Below are 14,877 nucleotides of genomic sequence, written 5' to 3'. Positions count from 1 at the left end.
AGGTTGGACAAACTGTTATAGTATACTATAAATTGTATGGGCCCATGAACTTAGCCCTAAAAAGCCATCAAAATTTTTTGGAGAAGGCTTCCAGATACCTGTACACAACTTCTCAATTTTTTATACAATCAATTTTATGTACATATGTACAAATATTTTTATGCTAATTTGAGCATTTTTTAAGGGAACCAGCACGCTCTATGAGTGAATGTTTATGTGAGCGGAGAGATTGCTTGAAAAGTGTATATGCAGTAATCTATATATATGAATGGATATATTATCTGGAAAATTGTTTAATGATATGGTGGTGTAAATAAAAACCTTTTTTACCTTACTCTATTACCATACCAATTTATGTCCAGCGCACTCCCTATTGTTATAATAGACCTTGTTTTTTGTTGAGACAGGGAATAGGGGGTAACCTTGTCCTGGAGAGTTGCAGCAGGAGGCAGGTTGCTTCTGTGGAGGTCTCCACACTAATAACTGATTACAATAGAATCTTAGGCAGCGCCCTCCAGTGCTTTTAGAATATGAAAGGAAGGGAGGGGTTTCTCCAATAAATGTAAAATATTTTATATTTGTCATCATGCAGCTGAAAAAAGGCTGCTATTTATTATTATAATTTAGAAAATAGATTTTATTTCTGAAATCTTGTATTTTTAGTTTGGGTCCACTTTAAGGCTCCAAGTGGAAGACCAAGAAAAATCTCGGATAAACAGAAGCAACAAATGGTGAGAACAGTCAGAGTCAACCCACAGACCAGCATCAAAGACCTACAGCATCATCTTGCTGCAGATGGAGTCACTGTGCATCGTTCAACCATTTGGTGCACTTTACACAGGGAGATGCTGTATGCAAGAGTGATGCAGAGTAAGCCTTTTCTCCGCCCACAGCACAAACAGAGCCGCTAAAGCACATTTGGACAAGCCAACTTCATTTTGGAATAAGGTGCTGTGGACTGATGATGAAACTAAAATTGAGTTATTTGGGCGTTATGCATGGAGGAAAAACAACACAGCATTCCAAAAAAAACACCCGCTACCTACAGTAAAATATGGTGGTGGTTCCACCATGCTGTGGGGCTGTGTGGCCAATGCAGGGACTGGGAATCTTGTCAAAATTGAGGGACGCATGGATTCCACTCAGTATGAGCAGATTCTAGAGACCAATGTCCAGGAATCAGTGACAAAGCTGACGCTGCGCCGGGGCTGGATCCTTCAACAAGACAACGATCCTAAACACTGCTCAAAATCCACTAAGGCATTCATGCAGATGAACAAGTATAACGTTCTGGAATGGCCATCTCAGTCCCCAGACCTGAGTAGAATTGAAAATCTGGGGTGTGAGTTAAAGAGAGCTGTCCATGCTCGGAAGCCATCAAACCTGAATGAACTAGAGATGTTTTGTAAAGAGGAATGGTCCAAAATACCTTCAAGCAAAATCCAGACTCTCATTGGAACCTACAGGAAACATTTAGAGTCTGTAATTTCTGCAAAAGGAGGATTTACTAAATACTGATTTCATTTCTTTTTTTTGTGGTGAAAATTATGCACCTGCCTAATTTTGTTTAAACAATTATTGCACACTTTCTGTAAATCCAATAAACTTCATTTCACTTCTCAAATATCACTGTGTGTGTTTCCTATTTGATATATATAACTAACATTTTTTATCGCAACAACCAACGATTTATACAGGAAAATCATGACAATTAACAAGGTTTCCCAAACTTTCGCACCCCCAGGGACGGAATTGGTGGGGGGGGGGGGGGGGGGGGGGCTAGGCGGGTCTCTTGCCCCAGGCGCAGTTTGTTGAATTCTTAAAAAGGCGGCAAAATGAATGGCAGTTTGAGCGCCAAAACCTGACCTTTTGGCGCCAAAATCTGACCTTGCCCCAGGCGCAACTTGGTCTAGATCCATCCCTGCTCATCCATGTACATGTAAAAACATGTATAAAAGAATACAAAATTAAAGATTAACCTCCCTGGCGTTATGATTACTTCCAGTTTTAGAGTCTAAAAACAATTTTTTTCACAAGTTTTAGACCCTAAAAACAGGAAAAAAAAAACATACCAGAGAGAGATCTGCAGCAGCTCCTGCATATAACTCACTCAGGCACTGGATTACCGCTCTGAGCTGCGGATTTCCGTCCCGAGCCTGACTCAGGATTACCGCTAAGGTGGTTAAAAGATTATAAAACATCTCAAAATATATTACTTGTCTTTTTCTGGATGAAATACTTCATCACTAGTTGGGATGTGAAATACATACTTCATCACTAGTTGGGATGTGGCATACCATTATCACCAACTTGTGCGCCCGTAGCGATTGGATCAGATCTCTATGATGCACAGATTGGGGGACCCCATTGCTGTACAGATACATTGCTAGGCAACAGCACAGTGATGCATCTGTACAGTGTTAGGTCCCGGAGCTGTCGCCCTAGCGATCGCGTCCGACTGTTACAGGCATTAGTGTCCACTAATCTTAGGGCTAAGTATAGGTAACACTAGGGGTTAATTCGTTAGGTAGGAGTTAAAATTTTAGTGGGGGGTGAGAAACACTTTATTATTTAAGGGGAACACTGTTACTTTTTGTTTCACCTTCATGAATGAGTACTGCTATTAGCAGCAGTCATTCGCTGTTAAATAAATATACGAGCACATGCAGGACGTGAATTTCACATCCTGGAATGAACAGGAGGACCAATTGGGATTCACATCCTGTAAGCTTAAATGGTTAAAAGGTTTAGATTACTTAGAGAGTAACCAAGCAGCTCGTTCTCCTTTAGTCCCCTATACTTTCTTAGTGGTTTGGGTCACCCCGAGCTGCTTGGTTACTCTATTGTACAGGTCCATGCCCTATCCCATAGAGAAATATAAATCCCTGCCATACACTGAGGAGGACCAACAGTGGGAAACAGGCTGTCTTCATGTGTTGGAATGGCTCTGTAAAATTTAAAGCCATAGGCTTGCTATACACCAGTTCTGGATGTAAGCTTGTCTTCAGGGGCATAACGCAGTGGTGCATTGTGGGTAACCACAGTTCACTTAAAGTGGCCTGAAACTCCGACATAACATTCAATAAAAATGTGTTTTCCTACTTTTTATTACTCATACAGTTATCATTTTTGCATTTGTGCATAAGTAATATTGTCTGTTTACAAATTACAAGTTTCCAAAGTGTAGTTTATCGTACCCTGAAAACTGGCATTGCATTTTATTCAAACTGCTTTTTATTTTATATTAACATCTTCTAATGAGCTTTTCTGGATTGTGTGTGTGTCTAAAGCACAGAGAGCTCCTTTTCACTGGTTAGACTGTGTTTACACACATTGTAACAACATTGGAATGTAAACAAAGATACTGTTATCTACAGTTTGGATGTGGATTGAAGCTTAATGGCAGGACAAAGCTTTTGTTTAAACATTTCAGTGATGTTCTGCTTAAAAATGCTCTAGGATAGTAGCTTTAAAGCCATTAGGAATCTTTTAGAGCAAAGTAGAAATGCTGGCTTTCAGACCACTTTAAAGCTGAATTTTCTCAAATACCTTCTGTTTTAAGAAGGCAAACCACACTAAGTTTAAACTACTTACAAAGATTTATCTAAAAGTCCGGCTGCACTTGAGTTTCTGTGTCATGGCAATCAAGATCAAAATAGGGGATGAAGACCACATTTGGGCAACTCTGCTTTGGGCACTGTAGGACCTTGTCACGGCCTTACCTGACCCCCATTGCCCTTGTGGCCTATGTCATATCACATGTAAATGAAAGCACAACGTCCTAAGAGTCAGTAGGCCACCACAGCCAGACTCCTAACAGGCATTTGCAAGATAGATTTAGTAGAGTACACCCCAGGGGTATCGGCTGATGATGGATAAGTGTGCTTTATGGTTGCTTGAGACTCAATGTTAAGAATAGGCCTAGAAAATACAGTGCTATACACCACGCTATATGCATACCAATAACTCTGTATTAAATGTTAAAATACAGTAAGTGGAAGTATATTAGCCTTGGAGGAGCAGTGGAACCCAGTCTAAGCACAGTAGAGTCCACAAACAGCCCACAGTGAGTACTGCCGGCGATTTGTGCTGGTTGGTTGAGAGTGACTGCTGATAGTTGCATTCCGGAAAACTCTACTAATTATTTCAGCTCAGATTAATAAAGATGAAACTTCTCATTTACTCATTTTTTTTTTGTTACCACAGTCAAACATAAACACAAGTGTCTATAAAATGAAATAAAGAAATAGCATTTCACCTGTACAGCGAGGCTTGGTATTACTCCAGTTTCCATTCTCCGTACAGAACAAAGAGTCATGTTGTTCCATCACAGCATTGCGATCATTGCACTTATATGTCACAGAATCCCGGTACTGGTACTCACTTTTCCAGGGACTGAAAGACCCATCTGGGATTGTTGGCGGAGGTGGACATATAGTAACTGAACAAGAACATTACATTGTATGGTTAGCAAAGGTAAAGACATGCAGATATTTTATATCTTTACTAGCTGATGGCGCGGCGTTGCTCGGGTATGTATTTGCTTGGTGTTGGCTCAGCCCACTTTTTCTAAACCTAACACAGAATTACTCAATGACCTAGTTTGTGAGTTTTGAGGTCTTTGGCATCAATAATTTGCATTGAAATGAAACAAAATCTGATTGGCTATGGCTCCACCCCCTTTTCTGAATTTGAATTCCAGTCACCAAATGACCAACTGTACCAGGTGTGAGGCTTGTGCTATTAACAGTGAAAGCATTGCAGGAATTACATATTCCCCTTGAAAATCAATAGGTGAATTTTGATTGGCTTTTGTAGGCTCCACCCACTTTTCTGAATAATAATCCCAGTCACCCAGTGACCAACTGTGCAAAGTTTGAGAACTCTACCGTAAGAATGGCTGCAGTTTACATTTTCCCAGTCAAATTTGTATTTGTCTCCACCCACTGATGACCTGGCATTGCCCGGGTATGTATTTGCTTGCTGCTTGGTGTTGGCTGTGCCCACTTTTTCTGACCCTAACACACAATTACTCAATTAACAAGTTTGGGAGCTTTGTGGTCTTTGGCATCAATCATTTGCATTGAAATGAAACAAATCTGATTGGCTGTTTGTGGCTCCACCCCCTTTTCTGAATTTAAACCCCAGTCACCCAATGGCCAACTGTACCAGGTTTGAGGCTTGCGCCATTAACAGTGCAAGAATGTCAGGAATTACATATTCCCCTTGACAATCAATAGGTGAATTTTGATTGGCTTTTGTAGGCTCCACTCACTTTTCTGAATAATAATTCCAGTCACCCAGCGACCAATTGTGCAAAGTTTGAGAACCCTACCATTAACAGTGTAAGATTGGCTGCTGATTTCATTTTCACAGTGAAATTTGTATTTGTATGCCCACTTTTTTTGGTCTCCTCTCCCTTCCTTTTCTCCTCACAGGTATGTGATGATCTTTCATTTTTGCATCTGATCTGCAGTGAACCTGCAACCAATATCTTCAACTGCATCTGTGTATGTGATGATCTATTGTATCTGATCCATTTTGCTATCCTGATCTGGCATATTATCAACATCAAAGTAGCATATACAGATTTCCATTACTAAGTGCCATTGAAATTCTGGCTTTTGTTTGTTTCACACTTTATTTGCCGGTGGCTCGTCTATAATTTCAAACGGTCTGTAACACCTACAACTTTGTTTGACTTGCAGGAGACTCTAGAGACCACTCCCAATGCTTAATTTGCAAAATCTCTGCCAGCTGAGCAGGCCATCCTGATTACACATTTGCTCATGAGTAGATAAGGAGGACCTATAGTCGGTTCTGCTGACATCGGTTTCAAAGGGCAGCTTTCTAAGGGTGGAACAATTGAATTTACCAGAGTTCACCAGCAATCCAGCAGAATTCAGCTTTACACTAAGGTAACTTCCTCTACCTTGTAACCTCACCTGCATTGCTGAACACTATATCCAAGCCTAGAGAGAATCCTTCCTCTCTCCTACTCCATGCCTCCTCCACCATTGTCCACTCATCTACCTCAGTCCATACCACTGTCCACATTATCCCCACACAATGTAATGTATTCTCCCTCCCCCACCCACTCCACCCCTCCACCATTACGGTACCACATGCTCTTCCCCCACCTGCTTCTACAACTTGTCCCCCTCCTTTCTCCCCACACCCTCTACCCTCCCATTTTTGGTACCTTTAATTCTATACTCCTCCCCCTCCCAGCTCCTCCCTCTCAGCCAATGACTTCGCTACCCACCTTACTACTAAAATTGCAACAATGTACAATGAAATCTCCCTCCTCTATGCCTCCCTTCTCAACCCCCTCCCAGGTCGTTCCCTCACCTCCCCCACACCGCTCCCTTGTCTCATCCCTTGCTCCTGCCACCACTAACAAAGTTAAGTTGGCGACTCATCCCAAAGCCCCACCCCGCTTCTCTCCCCTTAGCCGTGCAGGTCGCCCATGCATGCACAGAAGACGCCGACCCATTGGGGGTTGGCGATACTGCAGAGGCTGCTAGTGGGACCCGGGAGAGGCCTGGATGTGCGACAAGGGTCAGATGTGACCTCTAGGGGCTGGAAAAAGGCAGATAATGAATTGCATGTGTAGTACGGATAATTAAAGAAGGAGGATTAGCCATACTATGCCAAGGAAAAAAAACATATATAAGTATTTAAATACTTGATCTACTTACATAACACATAATGTACTTTCCACGTTTTGATTTCAGTAAATTTTATATAGTAATTGAAGAAAATTCTGTTCCTGGTGGGAACTAGTGTTGGGCGAACAGTGTTCGCCACTGTTCGGGTTCTGCAGAACATCACCCTGTTCGGGTGATGTTCGAGTTCGGCCGAACACCTGATGGTGGTCGGCCAAACCGTTCGGCCACATGGCCGAACTAAGAGCGCATGGCCGAACGTTCGGCTAGCGCTGTGATTGGCCGAACGGGTCACGTGGTTCGGACCCGAACATGCTCTGATTGGCCGAACGTGTCACGTGGTTCGGGTAAATAAATACCCGAACCACGTCATTTCTCCGCCATTTGTCTGTGGGTTTAGCTTTGGGTAGGCAGGCAGGGTAGTTCTCTCTCCAGCCGGACTAGCCAGGGTCCCCCCCAGTCATTGTGTCGCTGCTGGGAACAGTAGTACACCGCTCAGCCACACTATATAGCATTGTGTTTACTGCCACTCTGTGTACACCGCTCAAAACCACTGTATAGCATTGTGCTCTGTGTCGCTGCTGGGAACAGTAGTACACCGCTCGCTCAGCCACACTATATAGCATTGTGTTTACTGCCACTCTGTGTCTGCTGGGAACAGTAGTACACCACTCGCTCAGCCACACTATATAGCATTGTGTTTACTGCCACTCTGTGTCTGCTGGGAACAGTAGTACACCGCTCACACTGTATAGCATTGTGCTCTGTGTCGCTGCTGGGAATAGTAGTACACCACTCACCCACACTATATAGCATTGTGTTTACTGCCACTCTGTGTACACCTCTCACCCAGCACTATATATAGCATTGTGTTTACTGCCACTCTGTGTCTGCTGGGAACAGTAGTACACCGCTCGTTCAGCCACACTATATAGCATTGTGTTTACTGCCACTCTGTGTCTGCTGGGAACAGTAGTACACCGCTCGCTCAGCCACACTATATAGCATTGTGTTTACTGCCACTCTGTGTCTGCTGGGAACAGTAGTACACCGCTCGCTCAGCCACACTATATAGCATTGTGTTTACTGCCACTCTGTGTACACTGCTCACCCAGCACTATATAGCATTGTGTTTACTGCCACTCTGTGTCTGCTGGGAACAGTAGTACACCGCTCACCCGCCACTGCATAGCATTGTGCTCTGTGTCGCTGCTGACAATAGTGGTACACCGCTCACCCAGCACTGTATAGCATTGTGCTCTGTGTCGCTGCTGGGAACAGTAGTACACCGCTCGCTCAGCCACACTATATAGCATTGTGTTTACTGCCACTCTGTGTACACCGCTCACCCAGCACTATATAGCATTGTGTTTACTGCCACTCTGTGTCTGCTGGGAACAGTAGTACAAGGCTCACCCGCCACTGTATAGCATTGTGCTCTGTGTCGCTGCTGGCAATAGTGGTACACCGCTCACCCGCCACTGTATAGCATTGTGCTCTGTGTCGCTGCTGGCAATAGTGGTACACCGCTCACCCACCACTGTATAGCATTTCTGTACTGCCACTGTACTGCTGCCAGTCAGCGTGTACTTTAAGGATAAGTGAAATGAGGAAGAAATCCGGTGAAAGAGGGAGGGGCAAGGGAAAAGGTGTTTCCCCTGACGGTTCACGTACAGGCCACAGGGGAGCACCCAAGAAAACCCACTCAATACCACCCATGTTGTCCAGGACAACAACCCTCACAAATCCAAAATAACAGGACCAGATAATTACTTGGATGACCTCTCAAGCGTCCAGCAGTGGGTTAAGCAGCACCAGCACATCACGCACGAGGTCCGAGTCCTCAGCCAGTTACAAGGAGCCAGTGGGCACAAAGCTGACACAACCGGCAGCGACACCACGCACACAACTGCCAGATAACCAGGCCGAAGAATTACCTCAGGACACAATGGGGTTTTCGCAGGTGCTATTCCCAACCCAACAAACTTCCACCTTTGAAAGGTCAATGGAGGAACAGCCAGAAATGTTGTGCCCGGATTCACAACCATTAACTGTGGGAAATGCACCGCGCACTGAAATACAAGGCGAGTCCGAGGACTTTGAAACCCAAATCCCAGAGCAAGTTGGGCAGGAGGGGTTGCAATTGCAGGAGGTCGGCCGAGAAGATCTGGAAGACGACGTTGGAGTGAGCTGCGCAGAGGTTGTTCTGGGGAGCTCGACTCCATGGCGGCGGCCCCCCACAATGACATATGATGAGTTTGAGGAGATGGAAGAGGAGGGTATGGACAATGTGGACATAGACCCAGATTTTGTATGTGAACGACAACATCGCCGTCGTAGCAGCACAGATGAGTCTGTTGAAGAACCCACTGCTGCACGAGTTCGCCTTGTGCCACAAGGTAGGCGGCGCGAAATTTCAGGCACCACAAGCGTGGAAGTTCCTTTGAGACGCAAAAGAGGCGCAAACAGAAATCGCCAGCAAGGCAGGTGCTCCAAAGTCTGGGCTTTCTTTGAAGACTGCACTGAGGATGGGACCATGGCGATTTGCAAGGTGTGCAAGACCCGCCTGAGCAGGGGGAAAAGTATTAACAACCTCTCCACCACCAGCATGAGCCGCCACATGCTATCCAAACATCCCACTCTGTGGGCAAACGCGGCAGGACAGGGTACCAGCAACACTGCCTCCCTTGGGGTCACCAGACTCACCACCAGACCCGCCTCAGCAGCAGCAGTAGCCCAGCCATTGCTTGGTTCACAACATTCACAAACATCAGACGACACTGACACTGTCACTTTCCGGAGTAGTGCTCTTGAGGTCTCCCAGTGTTCATCAAACACAACAACCAACAGTCCTTCAGTGTGCAGCCCTACGGTTCAGTTGTCTGTCTCGGAGATGTTTGAGCGCAAGAGGAAATTGCCAGCAAATGACCCCCGGGCCGTGGCAGTAACAGCCAGCATAGCCAAGCTTCTGGCCTGCGAAATGCTGCCATATCGAGTGGTGGAGACAAACAGCTTCAAGGGCATGATGTCAGTGGCCATCCCACGTTACGTGGTTCCCAGCCGCTACCACTTTGCGCGCTCTGCAGTGCCTGAGTTGCATGAGCACGTGGTCAGCAAAATAACCCGAAGCTTGAAGAATGCCGTTGCCTGCAAGGTTCACCTCACCACTGACACCTGGACGAGTGCGTTCGGCCAGGGTCGATACATCTCCCTTACCACGCACTGGGTGAACCTTGTGGAGCCTGGCAGTGATTCCTCACCTGCTACGGCTCGGGTGTTGCCCACGCCGCAAACAGCTGCACCGCCATCCCTCCCACTGGATAACAACAGCAGCACCTACCTCTCTGACTCCTTCTCCTCCAACGCATCGCAAAGCTGTACCTCATCCGGAAACGCTAACCCAGCACCAGCAGCAGTAGGATCGTGGAAGCAGTGCAGCACAGCTGTTGGCATGCGTCAGCAAGCGTTGCTGAAGCTGATCTGCCTTGGGGATAAGCAGCACACAGGGGAGGAAATTTGGAGGGGAATAAAGGAACAGACGGATTTGTGGCTGGCACCGCTGGACCTGAAACCGGGCATGGTTGTGTGTGATAATGGGAGTAATCTCATTCGCGCTTTAAGGTTGGCTAAGCTGACACACATCCCTTGCCTGGTGCACGTGATGAACCTAGTAGTTCAGCGGTTCCTGAGGACATACCCAGGCGTGGCCGATCTTCTGTTGAAGGTGCGACGAGTGGCCAAGCATTGTAGAAATTCCAGTACTGCTTCGGGGGCACCTGCCAAGATGCAGGAGCGCTTCAATCTCCCCCACCATCGCTTGCTGTGTGATGTCCCTACGCGCTGGAATTCTACGCTGCACATGCTAGCCCGCTTTTGCGAGCAGAAGAGTGCAGTGGTCCAGTACATGACGGCGCAGTACCGAGGCGCATCCGGACAGCTGCCAAGCTTCTGTGGATCCGATTGGGCCAACATGTTGGACCTCTGCCAAGTCCTCCAAAATTTTGAGCAATCCACGTTGCTTGTGAGCAGTGACAACTCTTCAGTCAGCATTACCATACCACTGCTGTGTTTACTGAAGAGGTCAATGTTGAAAATCAAGGAAACAGCTGTCATGATGCAACAGGGGGAATCAGAAGGAGAAAACGATCAGCGTGATGGTACCAACATCAGGCCACCTGCCTCAGGAAATGCTGGCCCCAGCAGCTATGACGAAGAAGAGGAGGAGGAACAGCTGGAGTTGGAGCAGGAATTTCCTGCCACCACTGACGAGGGCCAGAGCGGTGCACGTTGGACTTCCACAATTCAGCGCGAATGGTCAGCAGAAGCAGACCAGGAAGAAGGTGACTACTATGATGCATCACAACAATCACAACGCCCACAAGAGGATGATGATGGTTCTGGCAGGACTCTGGCACACATGGCTCAATTCATGCTAGACTGCATTGAACGCGACCCACGCATTGTGCGCATTCAGGACAACACCAATTACTGGGTTTATACCCTTCTGGATCCACGGTACAAACACAATGTTCCAAAACTGCTTGAAGAAAGAGTCAGATAGGTCAAAATGGAAGAATACCAGCAGGCCCTTGTGGAGACTTTAGAGAGGAGATTGACATCATCACCCTCCTCTAGCCAGTTGTACGCCAACAGACTGACTTCCGCAAACCCAGGACGACTAGGAGGGCAGCAAATAACACAAGCCGCAGCTAGTGCACAAAAGGGAATGGTATCGGCAGTGTCCTTGGAGTGGGAAAATTTTCTGACACCCATGCAGCAGCCCACAGAACAGCAAGCGTGCACATCCACCTCCAACACCGATCGCCTGGAGAAGATGGTCAAGGACTACATGTCAGATGGCGTAGCTGTGTTGAACAATCCATCTGCACCCTTCACCTATTGGGTATCGAAGCTAGACACCTGGCACGAACTGGCAATGTACGCAATAGAGGTGCTGGCTTGCCCGGCAGCCAGCGTTATGTCGGAACGCTGTTTCAGTGATGCCGGAGGCATCGTCACAGATCGGCGTATCCGCCTCTCCACAGAAAATGCAGACCGTCTGACTCAAATTAAAATGAATCAATCCTGGATTGGAAACGACTACGCAACACTCCAGGACCCCAACCAAGTAACATGAACAATGAACATCTGTGATGGGTTAGCGTTGCCGGTCCCTTGTTACGGAACCTCTCATCTGTATTACATTTATGACTGCATGGCGGCAAAAAGCATTGCTATATCCGCACGCTTTTTGTCCTCATGCAAGGCCTGGGTTGTTGTGTCTCAAAAAGCGTGGCCTTCTCCTCCTGCGCCTGCTCCTGTTCCATCACGTGTGCTGCTGCTGGGTTAGCGTTGCTGGTCCCTTGTTACGAAACCTCTCATCTGTATTACATTTATGACTGCATGGCGGCAAAAAGCATTGCTATATCCGCACGCTTTTTGTCCTCATGCAAGGCCTGGGTTGTTGTGTCTCAAAAAGCGTGGCCTTCTCCTCCTGCGCCTGCTCCTGTTCCATCACGTGTGCTGCTGCTGCTGCTGGGTTAGCGTTGCCGGTCCCTGTTTATGGAACCTCTTATCTTTATTACATTTATGACTGCATGGCGGTAAAAAGCATGCTATCCGCACGCTTCTTGTCCTCATGCAAGGCCTGGGTTGTTGTGTCTCAAAGCGTGGCCTTCTCCTTCTGCGCCTCCTCCTGTTCCATCACGTGCGCTGCTGGGTTAGCGTTGCCGGTCCCTGTTTATGGAACCTCTTATCTTTATTACATTTATGACTGCATGGCGGCAAAATGCATGCTATCCGCACGCTTCTTGTCCTCATGCAAGGCCTGGGTTGTTGTGTCTCAAAGCGTGGCCTTCTCCTCCTGCGCCTGCTCCTGTTCCATCACGTGTGCTGCTGCTGGGTTAGCGTTTCCCGTCCCTGTTTATGGAACCTCTTATCTTTATTACATTTATGACTGCATGGCGGTAAAAAGCATGCTATCCGCACGCTTCTTGTCCTCATGCAAGGCCTGGGTTGTTGTGTCTCAAAGCGTGGCCTTCTCCTCCTGCGCCTGCTCCTGTTCCATCACGTGTGCTGCTGCTGCTGGGTTAGCGTTTCCGGTCCCTGTTTATGGAACCTCTTATCTTTATTACATTTATGACTACATGGCGGTAAAAGGCATACTATCCGCACGCTTCTTGTCCTCATGCAAGGCCTGGGTTGTTGGGTCTCAAAGCATGGCCTTCTCCTCCTGCGCCTCCTCCTGTTCCATCACGTGTGCTGCTGCTGCTGGGTTAGCGTTGCCGGTCCCTGTTTATGGAACCTCTTATCTTTATTACATTTATGACTGCATGGCGGTAAAAAGCATGCTATCCGCACGCTTCTTGTCCTCATGCAAGGCCTGGGTTGTTGTGTCTCAAAGCGTGGCCTTCTCCTCCTGCACCTCCTCATGTTCCATCACGTGTGCTGCTGCTGCTGGGTTAGCGTTGCCGGTCCCTGTTTATGGAACCTCTTATCTTTATTACATTTATGACTGCATGGCGGCAAAATGCATGCTATCCGCACGCTTCTTGTCCTCATGCAAGGCCTGGGTTGTTGTGTCTCAAAGCGTGGCCTTCTCCTCCTGCGCCTGCTCCTGTTCTATCACGTGTGCTGCTGCTGGGTTAGCGTTTCCGGTCCCTGTTTATGGAACCTCTTATCTTTATTACATTTATGACTGCATGGCGGCAAAATGCATGCTATCCGCACGCTTCTTGTCCTCATGCAAGGCCTGGGTTGTTTCTCAAAGCGTGGCCTTCTCCTCCTGCGCCGCCCTCCTCCTGTTCCATCACGTGTGCTGCTGCTGGTGCTGGGTTAGCATTACCGGTCCCTTTTCCTGGAACCTCTTCTCTGTATTACATTTATGACTGCATGGCGACAAAAAGCATGTTACCTGTGCAAAGAAACATGACATTTTCCACATTTAAAAGACAGTTTTTCCTTTGAAACTTTACAATCAATTTTCTCAAAAACTATAAGCTCTTTTCAAATATTTTTTTTCCTCTTGTACCCACTCCCAAGGTGCACATACCCTGCAAATTTGGGGTATGTAGCATGTAAGGAAGCTTTACAAAGCACGAAAGTTCGGGTCCCCATTGACCTCCATTATGTTCGGAGTTCGGCGCAAACACCCGAACATCGCGGCCATGTTCGGCGAACGTTTGCGAACCCGAACATCCAGGTGTTCGCCCAACACTAGTGGGAACCATGTCTTTTGCCCACAGTTTGAGGCTAAATACTGTTGTCATTTTTTCCTTTAACTTTTTCTTCTTTTCTCCACCAATCGCTGAGTCACCTCAGCCTTGCTTGTAAACACAAGTGAGCAGAGGATCATGTTTCAGCTAGGAAGCTAGGCAGGGAAATAAAGGGAAGAGGAGGAATATATAATAGATAAAAAGAACCCCCAGCATGCAACTGTTTGGCAATGGCTATTAAAGGGCCAGTGCTCCTTAAAAGGACTCCGAGCTCTAAATAAAAACAAAATTGGTACTCACCTGGGGCTTTCTGCAGCCCACCGTAGGTTGGGAGGTCCCACGGCGGCGTCTTGGCTCCTCTCCCAGGGCCTGGCCAGAAATAGCTGCCCGGCGGCTCCCGGCGACACTGGGCCCGAGTGTCACCGGGAGCTGCCGGGCAGCCATTTCTGGCCAGGCCCTGGGAGAAAAGCCAGATGGACGCCATGGGACCTCCCGACCTACGGTGGACTGCAGAAAGCTCCAGGTGAGTACCAATTTTGTTTTTATTTAGAGCTCGGAGTCCCTTTAAGTATGTGATAACTCCAAACAATAACAGCAGAAAAAGTTTTGAATGCAGGGTGAGCATCTTTATCACTTAATACACTCAGACCAGTTGCTGTTGAAATTTGATTTTTATGGTTACATATGCTACATTAGTAGCAAAAAAAAAAGACAGTGGAGCAGGCACAACACATACAAATCATGAGTTTATTTTTGCTTCAGATTTGCTTTAAACCTAGGTGTGTCTTATAGCCAAAATAATATGGTAATTAGCTTTTGTGGTATTGTGTGCTGTTTTTTTTTTTTTTTTTTACCTTGCATTTATTGCACTATTCATGATAAGCATTTATTTTGGTGTTCTCAGATATTTGTTGAAAAGAGTGGTCATCTGCTAGCTGCCTGTGCTGCCCTGTAAAGGGGAAACAGTAAAAAAGGGCGCAGGAGGCTAGTGGACA

The 14,877-nt window shown here is 46.8% G+C and overlaps 1 protein-coding gene across 1 annotated transcript in view; it reads right to left on the bottom strand.

Moving 5' to 3' along the window:
* The window catches only part of LOC137529223 (CUB and sushi domain-containing protein 3-like), a 118,040-nt gene that overhangs the window by 32,217 nt on the left and 70,946 nt on the right, over positions 1 to 14,877 (bottom strand). Inside the window, exon 13 of the mRNA XM_068251208.1 lies at positions 4,259 to 4,441. Within this exon, the coding sequence (XP_068107309.1) occupies positions 4,259 to 4,441 (183 nt within the window). The remainder of the gene's footprint in view (positions 1 to 4,258; positions 4,442 to 14,877) is intronic.

Source organism: Hyperolius riggenbachi, chromosome 1 (genome assembly GCF_040937935.1).
Source record: "Hyperolius riggenbachi isolate aHypRig1 chromosome 1, aHypRig1.pri, whole genome shotgun sequence".
NCBI classification, from domain to species: Eukaryota; Metazoa; Chordata; class Amphibia; order Anura; family Hyperoliidae; genus Hyperolius; species Hyperolius riggenbachi.
Note: the sequence above shows the minus strand (reverse complement) of the source record. Positions and strands in the feature narration are given on the sequence as shown.